General features: G+C 35.7%; 1 protein-coding gene across 7 annotated transcripts in view; it reads left to right on the top strand.

Moving 5' to 3' along the window:
* The window catches only part of SENP6 (SUMO specific peptidase 6), a 74,885-nt gene that overhangs the window by 39,506 nt on the left and 13,349 nt on the right, over positions 1–22,030 (top strand). For 3 of the 7 annotated variants that reach the window (XM_015859044.3, XM_015859045.3, XM_015859042.3), the window contains exons 5-13: positions 3,287–3,388; positions 7,089–7,109; positions 10,607–10,677; positions 11,738–11,880; positions 12,746–13,148; positions 13,973–14,205; positions 16,673–16,846; positions 17,846–17,888; positions 19,116–19,295. In XM_015859044.3, the coding sequence (XP_015714530.2) occupies positions 3,287–3,388; positions 7,089–7,109; positions 10,607–10,677; positions 11,738–11,880; positions 12,746–13,148; positions 13,973–14,205; positions 16,673–16,846; positions 17,846–17,888; positions 19,116–19,295 (1,370 nt within the window). Of the gene's footprint in view, positions 1–3,286; positions 3,389–7,088; positions 7,110–10,606; positions 10,678–11,737; positions 11,881–12,745; positions 13,149–13,972; positions 14,206–14,677; positions 14,764–16,672; positions 16,847–17,845; positions 17,889–19,115; positions 19,296–22,030 lie in introns of those variants that run through there. The other 4 variants (XM_085543738.1, XM_085543739.1, XM_085543740.1 and 1 more) reach the window with 4 other exon arrangements.

Below are 22,030 nucleotides of genomic sequence, written 5' to 3'. Positions count from 1 at the left end.
GGTACTTACTAGTGATCAAGTCTGTGTTTGAATTATGGGACTAAAGAAAATTCCAAGGGTTGGTAATGTAGTTAAGCTGCTAGATGAAGGTCAGGAAGATCAAATATGTGAGATCCTTGCTCATCTGCGCATAGTGATTTTTTTTTATTACAAAGCTGAAGTTTTTTTCAACCTTGTCTGCAGAATAAGAATCGAAAACTTCATATTGGTGGTTTTCATTAAAATTTCTGAGAGCGTGACTCAGTAATATTGTTGTCCTTCAGTATTTCCTAAAGTTCAGGAAACGAGGGACAGGGAAGTGGTAAAGATAGAAGGATTCAGGGGCAATGAGAAGAATTTTTACTTATGCAGCTCTTCTTGCAGGCAGAATATTTTAAACCAACCCATAGTTTCTATCTGTTGTTTGGTGTTGTACAATGAGGCGTGTGCTTAAAGTAAATTTAATATCAAACTCTAATTTAACTGATTTTGTTGGGTTATTTGATTGTTTTGTTTTAATTTAATATCTTATTTTGAATCGCTTGTTTCTTTGCTGGTTTTGGATGACTTCTATCAAAGGTTCTCATGATATAAGACCCTTAGATTTTCTTTTTGGTAATGTTTAGTTAAAGTAGTTATTCAGTGACCGGCAGAATTAATGTAGTCTGTAATTGCGTTCTGTGTTTCTGAAATGCTGTGCTCGATTACTTCCACATCTGTCCCTTTTTGTCAGTGCAAGATTTCTCTGTGCCTTACCTTTTTAATCTGGGGTGTGCCCAAGTTAGCAGGATGGACTGATGCAGTGAGACAGTGTAACCTTGTTTTCTTCAGAGCCTTGACTCTTAAGTGATGCAGTGTTGTCGTTACATTCTAACTTCTTGGACATACTTTCTGATGAGACTTAATGTTCTATCATTCTCTTGAATAATAGAATCACTCAGGTTGAAAAAGACGTTAAAGATCATGGAGTTCAACTATGACCCAACCATACTACCCTAACTAACAGCCCTCAGCTTAATCATGTCCCTGAGCACCACAACCAAACGGTTTTTAAACACATCCAGGGATGGTGACTCAACCACCTCCCTGGGGAGCCTATTCCAGTGCTTAACAACCCTTTCAGAAAAGAAGCTTTTCCTGATATCCAACCTAAACTTACCATGGAGTAATTTTAGGCCATTTCCCCTCTTCCTGTCACCAGTGAGAGCTGTGCTGAAGCTTGCAAAGCCAATTTCTGTTTGCATGTAGTTATATTGCAACTTGCTGCAGTTTCTGATGAAATTCTCTGGTGATTCTGTCTGTACTGATTACATTCTATTCTAAGACTAAGATCATAAGGCAGATTGTATTTTACAGCTGTCCTACTTGGAAGGATATCTGACTCCATACGAAATGTATACCATCTAGAACAGTCTGCTTTGACTCAAATCTGATCACCCAGCAGACTGTGATGTTCTCTTCCAGCACCTACAGGAGCGTCTCACTACTTCAGTGTGAGGCGGCAGAAAGCAGAAGCACTGCTAAACAGTTTTATCTGCTGTGGAGGCATAAGACTTGAAGTTTCCAAATCATGATAGTTTGGCAAAGCTCAGACACAACAAATAAAATCATGAAACATGATGAATATATTTCAAGATTTACTTGCTTGTTTTAAACTGTGCAACTCTTAAGTATCTGAGAAGAGATTCCTGCACTTTCCCTGTGTTTTCTCATCTAGTATTTCTTCATAGAGAAATTCTGGAGAGAAACTGGAAGTCAGAGAGGAACTAATAGATGGTTGAGTATTTAGAACAGGTTGCTGTCAGGATTTTATTTCTCAGGTGAACTTAGAAGAAGGTTGGCTGTAAATTGGTCTAGACAATGTGCAGTCTTGGCTTAGAGGTTTGTGGGATAAGTGTTCATGCTTACTTCCATGATGTTGATGATTGAATGTGATGTTCTGCCAATTGGCTGGTTTAGGTAGGTCTTGTTCTGTTATATGCATAGTTATGTTATGATCAGTGAGATTCTAAGAGTCACGTTATGCTACAGTCATTCAGAAATGCTCTAAAAGCATCTAATTTTTCTTATGCTATTTCATATACATTTTTAAAAAGCTATAAATAAATATAAAAAAATCAACACAGAAAGATTCTCATCTTCATCTTTTGGGAGATATAAAGGAAAGATAAAGAACTGATATGCAATTTTGTTCAAAATTTTGGGCCTTATGATTTTCTGATTTTTCATCAAATGATGAATAGAGGAAATGAATATTTAGCTGAATAATACTTATACTGATAAATATTTTGAATCAATTGGGTTGCTTTTTCATGTTCCTTTATTTAATGCAATTAAAAATTTCCAAGTAGATTTACAACATAAATCTAAGTGTTTTGTTTCCATAATTTGAAGCAATTAGTGTTATCAGCATGCTACCTATTAAAAATTTCATGACTTCTTGAACATTTTAATGCAATATTGTGTGTTCTGTAATATAAGTGTAGAAGAGGTTAATAATTGTCTTGATTATTGCATTACTGATGTATGAGACAAAATTGTTTCTTTGTATCAGCTTTTAAGAAATGATGAGGGAGGTGTCCCTTCAGAATTACATTGTTTATGTAATAATGAGATTGAAGCCTTGAAAAGCTTTTAATAAATGAGGAAAACGAGGAAATACTAAAGAATATTGGTAAATATACTACTTCTGTGCAGAGCCCTGTTAAGGTAGTGTAGCAATGTCTAACCTTTTTGGGCTGTGGTGCATTGTTTCAGCTACCAGTCATCTTACATACAGCCACGCATTTGCTGCATTTGCTTTCCCTTAGGAGTAACAGTATCCAAGAACTTCCCAAAAATACGGTTCAGTCTGTTTGTATGTTATGCAGTATCAATCTTCTTGATTACATTAAATACTTTGTCTTAGGAAAATGTGTAGGTGGAAAAATGAAGTGAATTATAAATGATTATATTTCATTTCAAAAAAACAGTGTCGTGTTGGAGTGAGGAGATTGAACAAAGGAAAACTGGTTCACAGGAGTTTTCAATAGTGATAAAATTTGATAAAAAATATTAACCTTTTCTTTTTTGGAGGGAAAGGAGAACATTCTTATCTGTTTTATTCTGCAATCTAATGCTTTTATGCCTATTAAGTATAATGTAACAAGTGACATTATTGATTTAGAAGTAATTCGTTGATTGTTTTTATGTGACTATTACTGTAAAAGTAAGGCATCACAATTTTTAGCTAAGACACTGTAAAAACAAAAACAAACAAACAAACCCAACAGTCTTTTCTTAAACCATTTTTTCTATACTTTTGCAGTGAAAATGCTCAGAATGTGTCTTGTCCTGTAACTGTGGTACATGGTAGACGCTTTCACCATGCGCATGCACAGACAACAGTAGTAAAAACAGCAGCCCAAAGGTAGGACTAAGTGGATTTGTTTATCCAGGTGTTCCTGTTGCAGGAAGTTGTTTCTGGTTTTGTACATAATTGTTTTCCTTATACTGTGAAGTCTTTTAAGGAAACATAATTACGTGGTGCATACTTGATCATGATCCTTGATCTCAATTACTGAAGCTTATCATTTAGAACTCATTGTATAACTTCTTAGAGATTACTAATGTTAAAGCATGCTGACATACATTCTGTAGGAGAATACCTGATGGAAATATGTTGAGAAATTGGCATAGCATGCAGTAGAACGTAACATATCTGGCTATGTGATCATCAAATACCATTTCAAAGGAACTCCTGTTAAGGCCCGTTTAAAGACTAAGCAATAGATGTGATGATCATGTCTTTAAATGTAGAGTAAAATGTATAAACTCGTACATCTCACAGAAGTGAGAATTTATGCTGATGTTAATCTGTTGGAATAGGTTATAGGAAACTAGGGAATTTTACTCAACCATACTGATTTAAACACTGTTATTTTGGAAACTCAAAGCGTATTGGTTTTCTAACAATAGAAGTGTTTCAGACTTCTTGTATAGAAACGTTTTCACAAACATATGAACTAACCATTTCAGTTAGAAATTTTCTATTAGAATTTCTCCATTCAGAGCCCCTTTTATGGATTTTATGAATCTCCACTGACCTGTCAGCATTCTGTAGCTTCATTTTTCTGCCCTTAGTTTTTTCTTTGTGAGTGTGTGTGTGTGTAAATATTTGGGCTCATGAATCATGTATATGCATCCTCCTGTTTTTTCTTTACCATTTCCCTCATTTTCACGTCTGTCTTCAGAATAACAAAGACCACGTACAAATGTGAATGAGTGATATGACTCAGTGAATTTTACATTTCGGTCTCTGAGAACATATACTGCTGTTGCATCCTTCCATTTCTATGTGCACTGTGGTCTGTAAAGGGCAAACAGCACTAACACTTCCCTTTACTTTTCAGTAATAGTGAATGCAGCAGTAATTTCGTCATTTCAACTTTGAGGCAAGGGTTTCTGAAGAGGATTGGTAGAGTTTTTCCCAAGAATTAAAACTAGAAGACAGTGTTTATGTTGACAGTATGATTTAGACTGCACCAGCTATGTTCTCCTTATATACATTCTTTTTTAGAACAGTTTTATTCAACATCTTTCTGAGAAAAAGCGTGAGGCATCTTCAAACATTTGTGCTGTTACCTTTCATTTTTCCTTTTCTTCCTTTAAAAAAAATAATTCTAAGGGTTAAAAATTAACCAGAATTACTTAAAGTGGACAGAAAACCACATGAGAGAGCTCTTGCCCCTAACAATATTAGTGTACTGATTAAATTTCTGTTATGAGATCAGCCTGTCAGCTTCAGAGTGTAGATTTGAGTAGGGCCTCTTTTTTTTTTCTTTCCTCTTTTTGTAGCTGAAAGATGTTTGATGGCTTATTTGTTTGGGCAGCTGAATTCATTGCTTAAATTTAGAAGGGCTGAATCTGTCCATAGTGCCTAGATCTTAATTGTGAGGGGACACTTGTCTTGCTTACTTTAAGCACCAATGAGAGATGTGCAGTTTTTTTTAATAAGCCTTTAACATAATGTGGGAGGAAAAGAAGGTAGTGACCTTGTATGTGTGACATATAGGAAGAAAATTAATACGTAATATAAGCAAGTTGAATATTGCATGAAGTAATTGGGTAATAGTAATTTTGAATGTTTCTAAATAAATTGACTTCTGGGATTGTTATTTTACTTCATTTACATTAATTCCACATAGTTAACACTTGTTGTCAGAATGTATTTGTACTCTTTGGGTGGAAAACGGTCATAAAAATTCTACGTATTGTTTTGCTACTGGGAGATTGCAAGTCAGTGTTATTTGACTGACTAGTATTTGGAATTTAAGGGTGAGCTTTTCAGAGGATTTTTAATCTCAGTAGCTTTTGCCAGTTGACACAGCTCTTTGAATGCTTCTAAATCCATTAACAAGTTAGCAGATAGAAGATGGGCTCACGCCATACTTTTTTCCTCCTAAAGCAAGGAGTTCTCAATACTGTTTAATCTCGAAAATCCATATTTATGAGTTAGAAAACAGTAGTTATTAGTGCAGAATATATAGCTGATAATAAAATTCCAGGTAGATCATGACAAAGCTGATAACATGGGGACAGCTGTAAGCTGTTATTTTCTTTCTTGTGTAAATTTACAGGCATTAACAAAGTTATGTTCTGTGACATTGTTTTTGTCTCTAGATATTTTTTTTTTCTTTTGTGTTAGTCAATTGCATTACAGAGAAAATAATTTTAACAAACATAACATATTGTTCTTAAATTGGTATTGAGTTAAGGAAAGGATAAAACAAAAGTAAAACTAAATTACTTAATTACTTCTGAGTAGGTTGTATCTCTGGCACTGACATTGCTGAATCTTACAGTTCCTTGAGTGGTATCACATAGAACATTCTAATTGTGAAACCCAGCTGAGCTGAATTTGGAGCTTTTGTGATATGTGCTGTGTTTCTCATCTTTTTCTCTGATTTCATTGCACATGCATGTTAATTTAAATTCTAGCTGAATATCTGTTGCGCTGGTATTTCAAATATGTGATTTCAATACCAAAAAACAATTTAAAAAAAGAATTTCAAAATAATATTTTGATAAATATTATTCATATTTTTTCCAGTGGAATCTTGGGATGAAATTGAACTTTATTCACTTCTGATGCAAGAGATTTTCAGATATAGCCTGGTGTTGTGGTTGGTTCAAACAGATGTTGCTTCATTTAATGGACTCTAGCTCTGTCTTGTGCTGTTGACTGAAGGTTCTCTAAGACTTGGCATTGGAAGAGCATGCTATATACAGCATGTCTAACCAATCTTAATGCACGACTTGCATGAAGCAATTTGTGGGGACACTGCTTGTTATAACTCTGGGCTCTACTGGGGATTCCCACCTATTAATCCTTCTAAGATGCAAAATTGAGATTTTCACTTTTTTTTTCCCAGTGTGTTATATTAATAGGGGATTTTAAAACAAGCGGGTGAGGCAGTTAGTGTAATGACAGTGTGCAGTATATATATATATTGTGTAATCTTTCAGTTTCTTTATCACCATTCATAACAGTGTGCCTGTACTGTACTTGCAAACAGTCAGAGCTACAGGTTAACTGTGCCAAGAATGTAAAGATATTGGAAAACGGCTACATTTGGAGGTGGGTTGGATCTAACTGGATTCATAAACTGAGACGTGATCTACCCAAAAGTTTGCAAAGTCAACCTCCAATTATGATTTTTTTAAACTACTTTCCTGCAGCATTTACAGATCATCCCATCCTCTCATAGGTGAAGTGCTCAAATTGTTTTTTAATCCCTTTTACTCTCTTCCCAGAATACCAGGCATTGCACAGGTTGAATGAGGCTTTTTCTGTTCAGAATTAAGTTTTGCATACTGAAAAGGGGGCAAGTAACGTTTACCCTACTGACCTTTGCTTTCTGTGAAGTAATTCTTGTTTGTGCATTTATAGCTACTGTTGCAAAAATGCTGTGAATAATAATAATAATGCTCGTTTGAAAGCTGGGGCAGTGAGTACAGTAGGCAGTGAAACAACTACAGCTTATGTCTAATAACTTTTTAATTTAGTGATGTGCAACACATGTGGGGCTTTGCATCTTATGTGTTTTTTTCTTTTTTCATATTTTAAGCAATCTGGACCGAAAGGAAAGGTAAGCTTACTGTTGATGAAATCAGCATGGCAATGAGCACTAAGAAAATCAACTGAATAAATGTTGTGTCAATGCTAATTAAAAAATAATTTAAAAAATAAATAAATTTTTAAGGTTTCTTCCTTCAGTGCAAGGAGGCTAGCAGGAGGAGCTTCAAGCTGCAGTGTTTCTGTTGGAGGACTGTAAACCGTCTCCAAGAAAACATCTTCCTCAGATTATATTTACAGTTAAATTGTGTTTAAAATTGTTATAACTTTTGTTGCCAACTCAAGGCAACTTCAAGCCTGACCTTGAATTGCTGAATGACTTAATCTGTTTTGGGTAGCCTCAGCTGTTAAGTTCAGCTGATGGTTTTATAAAAGGTATATATGGATGTGGCACTCAGAGATGTGGTTTAGTGATGGACTCAGTAGGTCCAAGTTAATGGTTGGTGTTGATAGTCGTAACGTTCTTCTTCAACCTAGATGGTTCTATGATTTTATTTTATTTTTTTTTTAATTTGTGCTGTTACTTGAGCTGAGACGGTTATGCGCTGTTACTATGTAAGGATGCGTTGAAGTGACATAGTGGATCTGGCCAGAACTGAGCATTACACAATGAGCTTATCAAACATTTACCCTAAACTAATAATTGCAAGACTTTTTGTTCCCCTCCTCTTTCTCACTTTTAAATTTAATAGATAATCAGAAAGTGTTGAAAAAACAGGGATACCATCATCAATTGCTTTTGAGATTGAGAAACATGAACTACGGACTTGTTGTGTTGAAGTGGTAAATTACACCGTGCCTTATGTGTGGAGTGAAGTGTTGGTTACATCAGCAGTAATAAATTTAGCTGATGTTGTTAACTGGGCTTTAGCTTCTGTGGTTATGGTCTGTCTTTAAAGAGATGGATCTGTAGGGAGCTGATAAAATTCACATAAGTGGGGCAAGAGTGTATTTGCTAACAAGTTGGCTAAACTTGTAAGGAGAGCTAAGTCTACACGGACTTGTGCAAAGCATTTGAGACTATCATGCATGACATGCTGGTCACCAGATTGGGGAGAAATGGATTTGATGGATGGACCACTTGCTGCATAAGGAATTGGGTGGATGGCCCCACTCAGACTTGTGGTCAATGGCTTAATGTCCAAGTGGAAAGCAGTGATGAGTGACATTCCTCAGGGATCACGTTGGGACTGATTTTGTTTAACATCTGCATTTTGGTCACAATAGCCTCATGCAACCCTACAGGCTGGAGAGGAGTGGCTGGAAAGCTGCCTCGTGGAAAGGGACCTTGGTGTACTGATGAGCAGTCAGCTGAATATGAACCAGCAAGTGTGGCCAAGAAGGCCAATGGCATCCTGGCTTGTATCAGGAATGGTGTGGTGAGCAGGACTAGGGAAGTCATCCTGCCCTTGTACTTGGTATTGGTGAGGCCTCACCTCAAGCACCGTGTTCAGTTTTGGGCACCTCAGTACGGAAAGGACATTGAGATGCTGGAGCAGGTCCAAAGAAGGGCATGAAGGCTTGTGAGGTGTTTGCCCTGTGAGTAGAGACTGAGGGAACTGGTGCTGTTTAGTCTGGAGAAGAAGAGGCTGATGGGAGACCTTATTGCTCTGAAAAGTTCTTACAAAGAGAATGGGGTTGATCTCTTCACACTGGTGTCAGGTGACAGGATGAGGGGAAATGGATATCAGGAAACATTTCTTTACAGAAAGGGTTGTAAAGCACTGGAATAGGCTGCCCAGGGAGGTGGTTGAGTCACCGCCCCTGGATGTGTTTAAAAACCATTTGGATGTGATGCTCAGGGACGTGATTTAGTGGAGGCTTGTTAGAGTTATTGTCTTATGGTTAGTTTGCAGTTGGTCTTGACGATTTTTCCAGACTGAGCAATTCTATGATTCTGTGATCTTCATAGGCAACTTTATGCAATGAGATTGAGTGCATCCTCAGTAAGTTTGCAGATGATACCAAGCTAAAGTTTTTCTATGTCCTATGCAGGTAGCTTGAGTAACAAATAGGATGAGTTGGAAGCCACTGTGCACCTAGAATACTATGGTCTAAACACTGTTAATGAAACTTGGTGAGATGAATCACACAACTGAAGCTTCACAGGCAGTCAGTAGCTATACACTGTTTGGGAGACAGGCAAGGAAAGAAGATTGGGGCAGTTGCCCTCTGTGCCAGTAAATGGATAGGCAGAGAAAATGAGGAACAGGTTGAGAGCTTATGAATAAAACCAAAGGTCCAAGCCAACAAAGGAAGCTTAATGTTTCACATTTACTGTGTGCTCCCTAAATAAGGCAAACTTGTTGACAAAGTGTTCTTTCTTCAACTGCAGCAGTTATGTCCAAGCTGTGGGCTGCATACTGCCCTGGACAGCTAGTAATACGGCCTCACAAGGATGTACAATTTTAACATTATTTTGTGTTTTTTAACTATTTTTCATGAGTCAATTACACATAGCTTGAGTGTGGACTGCGCAAGTGACATCAGAAAGCTGAGAAGGGGAGGATGCAGCAGGGCTATCTTCAATTCTCATGCCCACCATACAAGTATAGTTGTGGTCCTGCTAATTTGGTGCTTCAGGAAATTATGTACTGAAACAAATTAAGATTTATTCCTAGTTCTGTTTAAACCATAGATTTCTTTTTTCAGGAGAATGCTCAAGATTTGATTTATCTGTGTTTGTTTAAGATGTTACTGCCTACAGCTCTTCTACCTTTGCCTCCTTCACTGTTGATTTTTGTCCTTGCAATCACAGGAAGAAGTGTTATGTGATGCATGTGACCCATTTGCACAGCAGTGAATTAGGCAGTTAGTGGGCAGTAAACAAGGGCTACTGTACTTCATGTGTATGATATCTTATGTTGTAACACTAACAATAATCTACAGCTGTGGATCAGTGTATGAGCAGGGAAAGAGCTGTTTAAGTAGTAACCAAGATGCTGTATTTGGAATCTTAATTTGACAGTAGTCTTATATGACTGTGAATAAAAATGTGGTAGTATGCAAATTATACTGTCTAAAGTTCTTTTGTCAAATAGTTTGTCTACAAAGTATTGTTTTCTTAGGGATGTACAAATTATTACTTTTTCTATGCTATTTCTATTTTTGGCCACAAATTTTGACATTGCTCATTTCTCCTCTGTTTAAGTTTTTTCTGTTTTATGCTGCGGAATCTAATACTAAAATAATAGTTGTTTTCCATTTTTTGGCCTTTAAATATCAGTGTTAATAGTTCTTGAATGTGGGGGAGATCTTTGCATCAGTTCTTGAAGGCTTTGGTCTGAAAGTGGGACTTTAACTATTGTTTATTATCAGAAAGAATTTAGATCAGAAACACTTAAGACCTTTACCTGTTCCTAGCACTCTGATGATATGTATTTTATAAGTTCTCTTCTAAGCGTTATTTATTCATAACTTTCAAATGAAGTTCTGATTTTTCTTTTTTTCATGAGTAATTGTGGCAGAATTGTAATGGTGCCTCTCAAAAGTGTTTAATTTATTTTCCAGAAAAGAATATCCTCCTCAGCTTCAGAAAGTAGAAGCAGACCACATTAGATTACCGCGGCCTCAAGGACTAGGTCAGTTAACTAAAGTTCTTACTTATTTTAAGCAGAATTATTTTTTTAATCAGTATTTTTATGCAGATGTATTGCCAGACTGTGAGTAATCTTTAGTGTATCTTCTTGTATCATGCTATTTACGTCATTTTGTGCAAGTATGAAAAATGTTGTTCTTTTTGACAGATTTCTACAACCTGTTCAGTGTTTTAATAAACTTCAAAATAACTGCATTCTAATTGAAATGCAAATGAAGTTGTATTTAGAACCAGACAGTTGTTGGGTTTGGAACAGATGTCTGGAGATTATATAGTCTTAACACCAAGCCCCCACCTTGTTCTTGAGTTACTGATGAGGAATTTCTGTAATACTTTTAGTATAAGCAAAACGTAGCATGCTGAATCACACTTGCTAAGAAGTATATTTATGCACTGAGAGAGTAGAGCAGCCCAGCATCAGCACTGCCCTGTAGGTCACCTAATATATGCTCTTATCTCATTGGTAGAGACCATCTATGGAGATAATCTGATGCAAGAGGGAAAATTTAATTTGGTTTGAAGGGTGGAAATTGTGGAATGGGAAAAACAAAAAAATAACTATCACCATGTTCTTTTCAGCTTTGTCTGTACTGACACAGATAATTTGTGAGCTAGCTCAACTCAGTATATGAATGGAGAAAGCACTCATATATTATATTAAAATTACGGCCTTTAAAAAACTTCAGGATGGAAACAGGAATTAAACTAGTGAATCAGAATAGCTTTTTCACATTGCACTGAAATAAGGCCCTCTTATAAACAAAATCTCATTCCATGAGACATGATGCTATAAATTGTCACCAAGAGGCATGGGAATAATAGTAATAAAGCAACATTCTCAATATTATTTGGGGGGAATTTTTCTTATCTGCTCAACTTATCACGAGACCCTTATTTACATGAGTTAAATAACTGTAGTTTTTGAATGTTCTACAAAAAGAAAATTGTTGTTAACATCAGAGTTTGTGAAGAAATAAGACCATAATGGAAACAGATCTGAACAGATGTTTCTTGTTAACACATTTGCATTTTTTTCCTCCTAGACAATGTAATGGAAAACACAGAAGAGTCAGAATCTGAATCTGAATCTGAAATTAAGAGAAAAGTGCAACAAAAACGTCACTGCAACTCATTTCAATCTGATTTGTCACTATCTTCTGCAAAAAAAGGCTTGACCCAGTTGAAGGTGGGCTAGATTTAAAAAACAGAATCACATAAACTTTGGTTTAATTTTTAACGATTATGCATATTTTAAAAACTAATTTGGAAATAAGTTGGTGCTCTAAAAATCCTTAAGATTTAGGAGAATGATTTAAACATTATTTAAAAAAAATATGTATGTATACAGTGACTAAGATATTAAATTGTTGATGCTAATTATGAAATACATATTTTCTGAGTTAGACAGATGCTGGAAATCAAAGAATCTGTGTTTAAGTTGTTTGGCTGTTTCTTGTTTATTTTTATAAGCCAGAAATGGACAACTTTGGTTTGCTTTCTGTGAAGTGGAGGATTAATATTTTATTATTGGACAGAATTCATTAAAAAATGAAAAAAATAATAATCCAGTACTCAATAAGTACAGCTGTATTACAGAGTTTCTAGAACTTAAGATGATTTCTTTCTCACTGAAACCAGCAGATATCCAATGGCATTTTCTTTCCTAAATGCAGGTAACAAGAATCTTTTCTGCACGTCAGATGTAAGATGTCTTAGAAACTCTTCTTTCCATGTTTTTTATTAGATAACTATGCAAGATTTGTAATGCTCACGTACAGATCTTGCTGTCTATTGAAATGGAACAATATGAGAGGGGATCATGGTAAAAATTAAGTAGTTCTATGATTACTATATATAATCAGCTATATCTTTTCCTATGTATTATTAAGTTAGTCAAACTGTACTTCTTCATTAGAGTAATGAAACACTTGACACTACTATTAGATATTTCAATTATATTTCTGCTTTATTAACTAAATATGTAATGTTACTGGATGTTTTAATTGGTGACTTTTTAATCTACAGATGTATTTTTTATTTTTCTCTTCTAGCTTTTGGAACCAATTGAGTACTCTACTGATTGCCCAAATTGTGGGCGGGCAAATGAAAACCAGACCAAATGTCGACATTGTGAAAATGTTTCTCTTAAGGATTTGCACAGAGTCTCCAGACAAGCTGGAACATTAAGTGAATCTGTGGGACCTTTATCACGTTCTTCAATACATCAGAACTCAGTGGGGCAAAAATCTTCAGGTACAGGGTTCAACACAAAGAAGTTTTATAGTTCTGCTGTTGGAAAAGGTCCAGCAGATATTCTGCTGGGTAATGAAGTTGTAGGACATTCTCTGTTGCGGCAGAATGGAAAAGTTGGTCTTCTAACTGGGACAAAAAATGCTAAAATTACTGGAAACTTGAGACAGAGAAATACAAGACCATCAGAACTAAATGATCCAAGTAAGTACTATTTCATGAATACAGGGTATTATATACAGGATAATGAAGGAACTTTCCATACAAGGTTACTTCTGACTTTGCATGGAATACTTTTAGTGGGAATGTTCTTGGGGAACAGGGGCATAACATACTTTTTAATGTCCTTTTTGTACTCTCTGTGAAAGGTGAACACTGGGGGAAATGAATGTGTTTTAAAGACATAAGTTTTGCCTTTCTTAAAACCTATTAGCAGTACTGTCATCTGTTCTCACAAAGGAAGCACTTCTGAATTTTTTCCCCTCCTATTTTTTTTATTTATAAAAACATAAAATAAATTAATAAAAATTAAAAAATATATATTTATAAAAACATATTTTTGTTATTTCCACTGTGTGAACTCAGAATTGTGGCTCTTGTTCTATGCTTAGTGTACTAGATTGTGTTATGTTACTGATTTGGGCAACTTAAACTGACCAAAGAAGTTATGACTTTTCTTTACCTGTGTTATATAACCTTTTCAAAACTAAGTTTCCCAGCAAGAGGGGCTTAATGTTCACGGTTAGTTCCTTGTTGGCACATGACACAGATGACTTCATTCCTATGTCTAGAAGGGGGCTGGTGGTATCTCTTGCTTGTATAGTTAACTGTGGGAAATAAAAAGTGAGGAAGAGAGCATCTGTGAGCAGATTCTGAAATAGTAAAAGCCTAATATAAATAATGGGCAATCTGGACTGCTTTTTGGTACTGCAGGACAATTGTATAAGTAACTTTTTAAGCTATTGCTTGTAAAGAAATTTCTGTTACAGAAAAATGTAGTGGTTGAGAATTTAATGTTTTCTGTTTAGTTGTTTTATCTAGTGATGATGATGAGGAGGAGGATAGTGGCAGCACTAGGAGAATGGAAAGCATTTCACCTCGTCCTGCAGATTCAGCCCGCTCCTCCCCAGCTCCTTCTACAGGAAAGGTGGAAGCAGCGTTAAAGGAAAACAGTTGTGGAATAGAACAGAGAATAGGTAGTATTACAACAGATACAGAAATTGCAGTCACACTACCAAGAAAAGCAAGAATGAAAGATCAGGTACTATTTCATGCTTTGTTTAAAGAAAACAAAAATCAAATAATAAATGAGAAATGTGAAGGTTTGTCTTGCATTGTTGGAAGTCGGCTATGTTTCACTGCTTTTGTTTTTCACCAGCTTATCTAGTGGTATCTCTACTTATATCACAAACAGAAGAAAATGTTTTAAATGTGTTTCTTTTTTCATGAATTCGTAGTGATTTGAATGCTGTTAACATGGGTGCTTCTGTACTAAATGCATACTTTTTGACAGTGGACAGGTTTTCTCTGAAAGCCTGCAAGCCTTCTCAGCTTGCAGAGAGTGTCAGTACTATTTCCTGGTGAGACTTAGAACGTGTAAAGTTAAACTTGAAAAGGAGAGGAAGCATTCAGACCAATATTGGCCCTTTATAAATAAAATACTTTGACAACTGTCCCAATTAATAGCACTTACTTTAAGGATTTCCTGGTGGGGCTTTTGTTTTTTAGTTGAGCACCACTGCAAGAATTGGATAAACAAAGACAAAAAATGCACCATGAGCAGACTCCTTAAGTGCTGTCAAAGGGGACAGCTTTCACGGTATGTCTAAAAAACAACAACTTACCTACCTCAGTAGTGAGCCAGGAGGGAGAATAAATTCCCAGTGATGATTGTTGAGTTAATTCTCGTGATTAAAATTTTTCTTGGTTCACTTGTCCAGTTTCACTGTTGTGAGTTTGGTCCTACAAGAGTATCTGATTGGAATTGCGACTAAGATTTGAAATCTGTACTTCGTTTTCCTGAACTAGAATGCCAGTAATGTTGAAACCTTCATACAAGGTTGAGATTCAGAAGCCAGTATTCTAGTATCTTAACTGATGAAATGATGCACGCTTATCATGAGGTGAATAATCACAGTGCTAATCTCTGAGCCTAGTGAGGCTTAAAGCTTGGACAGTAAATAGTTCTGAACTTCTATTACTCCAGCATTATATGCTGGATTAAGTGCATGCACTTCACTGTGAAGGCATGGTTGTCTCCCAGATGTTTTCCTTCATATATTCATGATCCTGTCCACTGCCCTTAAGCAACCACTTGTTACATTAGAAATGTCCTGCATACTTAAGGGAATAGTAGGAAAGAGCATTATTTTTGTGAAACTTAACACAGACTTTACTCAAGGAAACGAACAAGATTTACCGATACCAGAACATTCACCAGAGTGATTGAAAAATAAAAACAACCTCCACCAACAAAAAATCCTTTAAGGTGCTTTATTTTTTGTAAACATTCATTCTGTGTGGAAGAGAGTACTTGAATGTAGTGCCACTTGGAACATTGACTGTGCTACTGTTAATCTTTGAGTACAAAGCTTGTACAGTATTTAGGTAGTCCAGTGGAAAAAAAAAAAAATGGACAGCAGTCTTCAATAGGAGTCCTTGGAAAATATTTAATTACAGGGATGTAGATCCTCTCCTCTCTGTCTTCTCACCTGTACTTAAACGAAGTATTAAAAAGTATAATGTGAATTATGACCAATGTAGGTTAGTGATTAGGAACTTTCAATTCTCAAGATCTGATCTTAATGGTAGTATTAAGTCCCTTAATATGTTTTTCTGTGGCATTTGAATTGTGTCTTTTATCTTATGTTTATTAATGGGCAGTTTTATGAAATAAGGAGTTACCCATTAACAAAACTGTGGTACTGAAAATTCTTTAACAAAACGTAGCAATTTAAGCAATACAACAAATAAATATATTCTCTTCTGATGGTTCTCAGCCAGCTTTCTTAGCTTTCTTATTTTTCTTTTTTCTTTTTCTCTATTAGTTTCTCATATTGCTCTTTTGGTAGTAAGTCAGCTTCTGGAGATCTTGATCTGGAGCCAAACTCCACATGGCCTTGTTTCAATGTTTAGTCTTCTGACCCAAGAGTCTGCCCTAAACACACATTAGTAGTTCTTCAGAGTTCCTTTATGGTTTTTTGATTATGTTTATTTATATTTCTTGAAAATTCTGCTGCTGATGTTTTATTGCACTGTACTTCAGTAATAAATCAAATGTTTTCAGTTGCCAAAAGCCTATACTAATAAAAAAGTGAAACAGATCTTCAGCATTTGAAGTGCTTATCCAGCATTAATGTACTTGTTTAAATAAATTAAAATACATTTAACCTTATTCTGCTGAGCTGTTCAGTATTTGAATATGTCAGCCTAAATTATTCTTTGGCAGTTCTGTCAAATATTTGTGACTTTGAAATGTTAACAAAATATCCATAAGTGTAAACTTTTTTTTCCTTAAGTCTTAGAATACTGACATCTTTGGATGTTGCAAAAAGATACATTTTTTAGGAGATTTCAAGCTTTTATATGTAGCTTTGGTGGATTTATAGTAAACAGTCTTGTTGACAACAGACAAGTAGCAAAAAAATAATCAGTCACTACTTTTTAATAGCTTGTTTTAGTGATAAATCTTGCAGAAAAATTCTGAAACCTTGGAAATTGTTTTTCAGTTTGGAAACATTGTGTCTAACACTCCAATAAAACGTCGTAAACTGATTTCTCAAGAAATTGTGACCGAGGCTGTGCCACCTCTACATTATCAAAATTCATGTGAAAGTGTCATTCTGAACTGCCGAAGTATACGAATAGGAACCCTACGAAGAATGGTAGTGGAACCAGTCATTGTGAGTAAACTTGTTATTCAACAAACTTCCTATCTGGGTTCGGGCATGTGTATTTTCATACTTTAACAACATATTGTTTTGCCCGTGTTTATGTAACAGCAAGTCTGTCTCTACTTTCAAAGACTAAGATTCCCACAGCCATTAGATAGATACAATTGAGTAGTAATGTATACTTTCCTGTTCTGGTATTGGATAGAAGCCTCATGTTTTCCCTTCCTTTTCGCTGATTTTATGTATCTGGGGGAAGGCACTGTGTCAATTAGGGAACGTTTGTTAAGAAAATAGAAGGCAATGGTTATTAAAAAAAAAAAAAAAAAAGTTTATAGGTTGGTGGAAGAATCTTTTTCTGCCTGTGTTTAATTTTGCTTCTGTAGCAAAATATATTTTGCTAACTTGCATTCAGGTTTCAAGGAGTCTTTGGATGTCAAAGGCATGTAGTAAGCCGCATGAAATGCATGTTTCTTACCAAGGTACCTACTTAAATAATAGATAATTTTACTTCTTTTCACCTCTTTATGAATTCACAGAATCACCAAGGTTGGAAAAGACCTTAAAGATCGTCCAGTCCAACCTTTCACCTATTACCAATAGCTCCCACTAAACCATGTCCCTCAACACAACATCCAAATGTTCCTTGAAATTCCTGTTGGTTGATTCACTTACATACAGATAGATGATTTTGTCTTTAGATTTTCTTTCTCCTTGCAGTTCATAGCATTTTTTCAGATACTTTGCTATTTCAATGCTTTAAACCTTTTGGAAAATTATGTCAGAGATGTTGTAAATTTCAAAAGTCAGTATGACTGAAAGAGACACCAAGTAGTAAAGAATATGCTTGATTCATTGGGTTGTGATAAAATGTATGCCTTGGAATTGTATTACATTTTACATTTGTATTTGAAAAATTTATTGAAATCTCTGCAGTAACAGTCAAAAGGCATTAACTCAGTTTTATTATGGAGAAGATATGAGATTTTACTGTTGTCTTGTCTTCCACAGTTTTGCCTGGACTATATCAAAATACGCTTAGAAAGTCAAGAAGGTGAGTTCTTTCATTATGTTGATGTTCAATACATATTTTTAATTGACTTTATCAAGGGATTAACAGGTGGATCCTAATGAAATGTCAATTCTGTTTTTACTGTATATGTAATAAGTTGCACTGAGTGTTGGTAGTCAGCAGAAGAATCAAGAGTATAAATTTGGTCTGGAGTGCATAGGGAAGAAGAAACAGAATGATTTTGCATTCTCTTCTTCTTACTGACAGAAATAAAATTCACAGATAGGAATTAGCAACTTGTGGTGTGTGTGCAAATTGGTCATTAGCTCTTTCCCCTCAGCTTAGTTGAAGAGATTCAGTCTTACTGGTGCTAATGAGCGCAGAGGTCTTCATTAAAACGATTAACAAAATCCACAGGCAAGAAAATCCTCCCTTCTGTAAAACATTGTATTTCAAATGCATAAAAAGAAAGCAAAAGGTGCATAGGTGCCTAAGATCTTTCCTATGTACATCTCCCTTTAAACATTCTTCTTCTCTAGCCTGTATGTTGTATGTTTCACATTACTGAAAGAAATGCAGTGGTGTAGTTTAGGAGATGAGCTAACAATTATTCCTCTGTTCCCTTTGTTTGAAAATGCAGTCCTACCTAAAATTGACGTTTGTTTTTGTTGTTTGTAAGGTAACCATCACTTTTTGTAGCTATTATGTCTCACAGGGCTTGCGAAGGTAAGTGTAGACTCTTGTCAGTCAGGTGTTTGTTGCATATGAAAACAGATGCATAGGTACTATTTTTTTTTCAGATGTGAACAATTTACTGCATTGATGGCATTTCTCTCTATTTAATAAAAGTTGAATGCAGGACATTATTTTCCATAGGCAGTCAGATTTTTTTATCTGCATGCATTTATTAAAGATAAACACAAAGATAGACAAAGATAAATTTACAAAGCATGTTTTACAAACCTGTCATAAAATAGCAACAGTCACAGATTAAGATGGTAACTGCTTTTCTCTGTTACTCTATGGAATAAGAACTAGATTAAAGTTGGTGAGAAGAAAGCAGTTTTTTAAGTTACTTTCCTGCCAGGTGACATCGAAATTAAGTTTGTCTTTTAACAGACATCGCTTGTGTTTCTTTCAGTTTATTAAAAACTTTCTTTAATGGTTAATGAACACATACTGATCTCTTGTTAAAATCAAGGGGAAAATTATCAAGGACATCTATGTATTTTGACTGGGTTGTGATGCAGTTTCATTATTGTCTTCTAGAATCAGACAGTGACGTCCGAGAGATAAACCTGAAAACTTCAGAACTTACCAAATGTGAATGGTGTAGTGTCAGAAAATTACCAGTAGTTTTTCTACAAACAGTACCATCAACCTGTAGTAGCCTGAGAGAACAGCTGAAAATGAGTAAAGATAATGTCTGGTACGAATGTAAAGGAGACAGTAAGTAAATTGATTTTAATTCACTGTTTCACTTTAAATTGTCTTTTAATGTTTGGGTCATGATTGAGTGCACTAAGGAGTAAAACTGGCATCACTGGCTGGGGAAGATGTAGAGTTTTTCCTGATGGTATTGCCTTCCCCAGCTAATGGGGAGAACAGATCAGAACGACTTGGCAAAATTATGCTTTTCTCATTGTCCATATACATGCTGGTTTAGTTTAGTACCTTTTTCATTAGTAGTTCTACTGAACCAAAGTGAATTTACTTTATTTAGTGTTTTTCTAGGGGCCTTCCTATCTTTATTGCTGATTTTGCTATGCGTACCTCTGTTTTCTGTTCTGTTCTGCTTCCAAGCCACTGTTTGAGTAGAAAGCTTTGTATGCATTTACTTGTGGTGTTGTTGTTTTGTCTTTTTTTTTTGTTCTTTTTCAAATGAAGACAAATACTTGTTTGTAGAATAAGCCTGTTGTCTTCACACATCTTAAAATTAACTTCAGCATAGTTTTCCTTGAGGATCTCAAGAGTTAATGTACAGCCCATTTTTTAATAGGCGTGGAGTCATTTTTCCCTCAAGTAAATAGACTTTTCTTAAGGTTATTTTTGTAGTTATTAATACTTGTGTGCAGATGTACATATGCATGATGTATTCCTACACAAATGGAAGAAGGCCTTCAAGAATCTCAGAACTGTGTGCTTCCAACACAAAATGCTGTATAATAAGCTCATCTACCTCATATGAAAATTATAAGCTGTAAAGAGTGTTAAAATTACTGAAGTAATTGAAAAGCATGCAGGGGGTGATGAACGCAGTCCTGGTAGTATGCATTTGACCCCAGGCAATCACAGGTGTCCACCGGTGAACAAAGGCAAAACTTCCTGATTTGCCTGGGGAAGAAATCTTTTCCGTTTCAGCCTTTTTTTCTTGACCACCCCAAGCTTTTTCCTCTGAGACTATGGCTCTGAGCTATTTTCTCACACAACAGCTTCATAGTAGTTGGTACTTATGAATACCTTGTGAAAACACAGTTGCTACAGCACACTTGCAGTAGCAAGTAGTTCACAAAATAAGACTTAGCAAAACCCAGTTAGACACTTAAATTCTTATAGAGTGAATTTGGAGGCAAGCCACTGAGTAACATTTTCACAATGGTTTGCATGCTGAGTTAAGAATAGGAAATGGTTATGGAAGTGCCTGAAACTCCTCTGATATGGAAAAATAGGTCCCTGCAGTTAGCCAGATGCATGAGGCAGGAATTTGCAGCTGGAATACTGGGTGCCGAATTCATTCTTCTTAGGGGCTTACTGCCTTTTAAGTTGTCAGACAATGTCAACAGTTGGGGATCTAGACAGTGGCTAACTGATCTCATTGCCCAGCTTCTGGTAAAGGGGTAGGCCAAGCTGACCTGTTGAAGCTAAGCCATGGTAGCAAAAGTAATCGTGAGAGAGTGTTGGTATTTTGTTCCCACAGTGTTCACCTGGGGTGGATAAGTTTTGGCTTGGCTATGTTACAGGGCCTGAAAACCAGGGCTTTTCTGGTTCTAGGTGCTAAGATCCTTTCTCCTGTGGAAAGACATGAAGATTTTGATCAATGGCAGTTTAAATTTCTCTAATTCCTCTCCTTGTTCACTTGTGTACTTTCTTCTCTTTTTTTTTTTCTCCTCATGCCAGCGAATCAAAGAACCTTAAGAGATTTCTGTTTCTATAGTAACCAAAATCTGATCAGGGAAAAATAAGCGTTTCTTTTGTGAAATTGCCATTACAGGCTTTTGTGCATTTTACATACTCAAATCATATGTGCCTGGAATCAGCAAGAGTAATTTTGTTAGAACTTTGTGCTTGTAGTGTATGGTGTACAGTTCTGTATCCACTGCTTGAGAAAACGCCACGCTTTCTTTCTAATTTACATCTGGAAAAAGCCATCTCAAAAATGTTGTTTGTTTTGTTCTCAGTGTAGTTTCTAAGCAGTGGTTTTTCAGTCTGCATTCTACTTGTTTGCTACCTCCAGTTAAAGTAGGATTTTCTTTTCCCCCAACTTGTCAATATTGAGTAGACATGCAGATGTCAGTGCTTTGTACCCTTGTAAGTATGGTTCTTATGATGTAATTAACTGAAAGACTGGAATGCTCTGGGCTCGAATATTTTACTTTAATGATAGTATATGAAAAAATACTTCAGACTAACAAAGAAGAAAATCCTGTAAGTTACTGTGTTTCAGTTCACAGTTAGATGTGTGTTTCATGTTCAGCTTGTATGTTTCTTTTCTGTAATAGTATTGAGAACACAAAAGCCTGTCTACCTTCCTAAATTAGTTCCATATTTCCACAGATGGATGAATGTATGTACTCCTGTTGAGAAGTGAATGCATGCTGCTTCCTATATGGGGAGGGGATTATGCTGAATATGTAGTTTCTGTAATTGTATTGAAACATTATTGTAGGATTCATAATAAGAAAATATTGTTCTCAGAATTTATTCTCTATTAGTAGGTAACTTCTTGTTTTGAAATAGGTTTTGGCTTTGCATTCAGTGTGTCTTCTATGTGTAAGGCGTAATGCTTAATGTTCCTAAAGGCATGGGTTGAATATACTCATTTCAAGCGTAACTAGTAGGGATTGCTGTCTGTCTGCAAACCTGTTTACTTCTGCATGTGTGCATTGTCATCAGAGAAGCATATGTGCATTACCTCGTGGTTCTTTGAAATCTGTTTATAAATGTGACGTTTTACTTTGTTCCCA

The sequence above is a fragment of the Coturnix japonica genome, chromosome 3 (assembly GCF_054131305.1).
Source record: "Coturnix japonica strain WE chromosome 3, WE-NBRP24, whole genome shotgun sequence".
Taxonomy (NCBI): Eukaryota; Metazoa; Chordata; class Aves; order Galliformes; family Phasianidae; genus Coturnix; species Coturnix japonica.
Note: the sequence above shows the minus strand (reverse complement) of the source record. Positions and strands in the feature narration are given on the sequence as shown.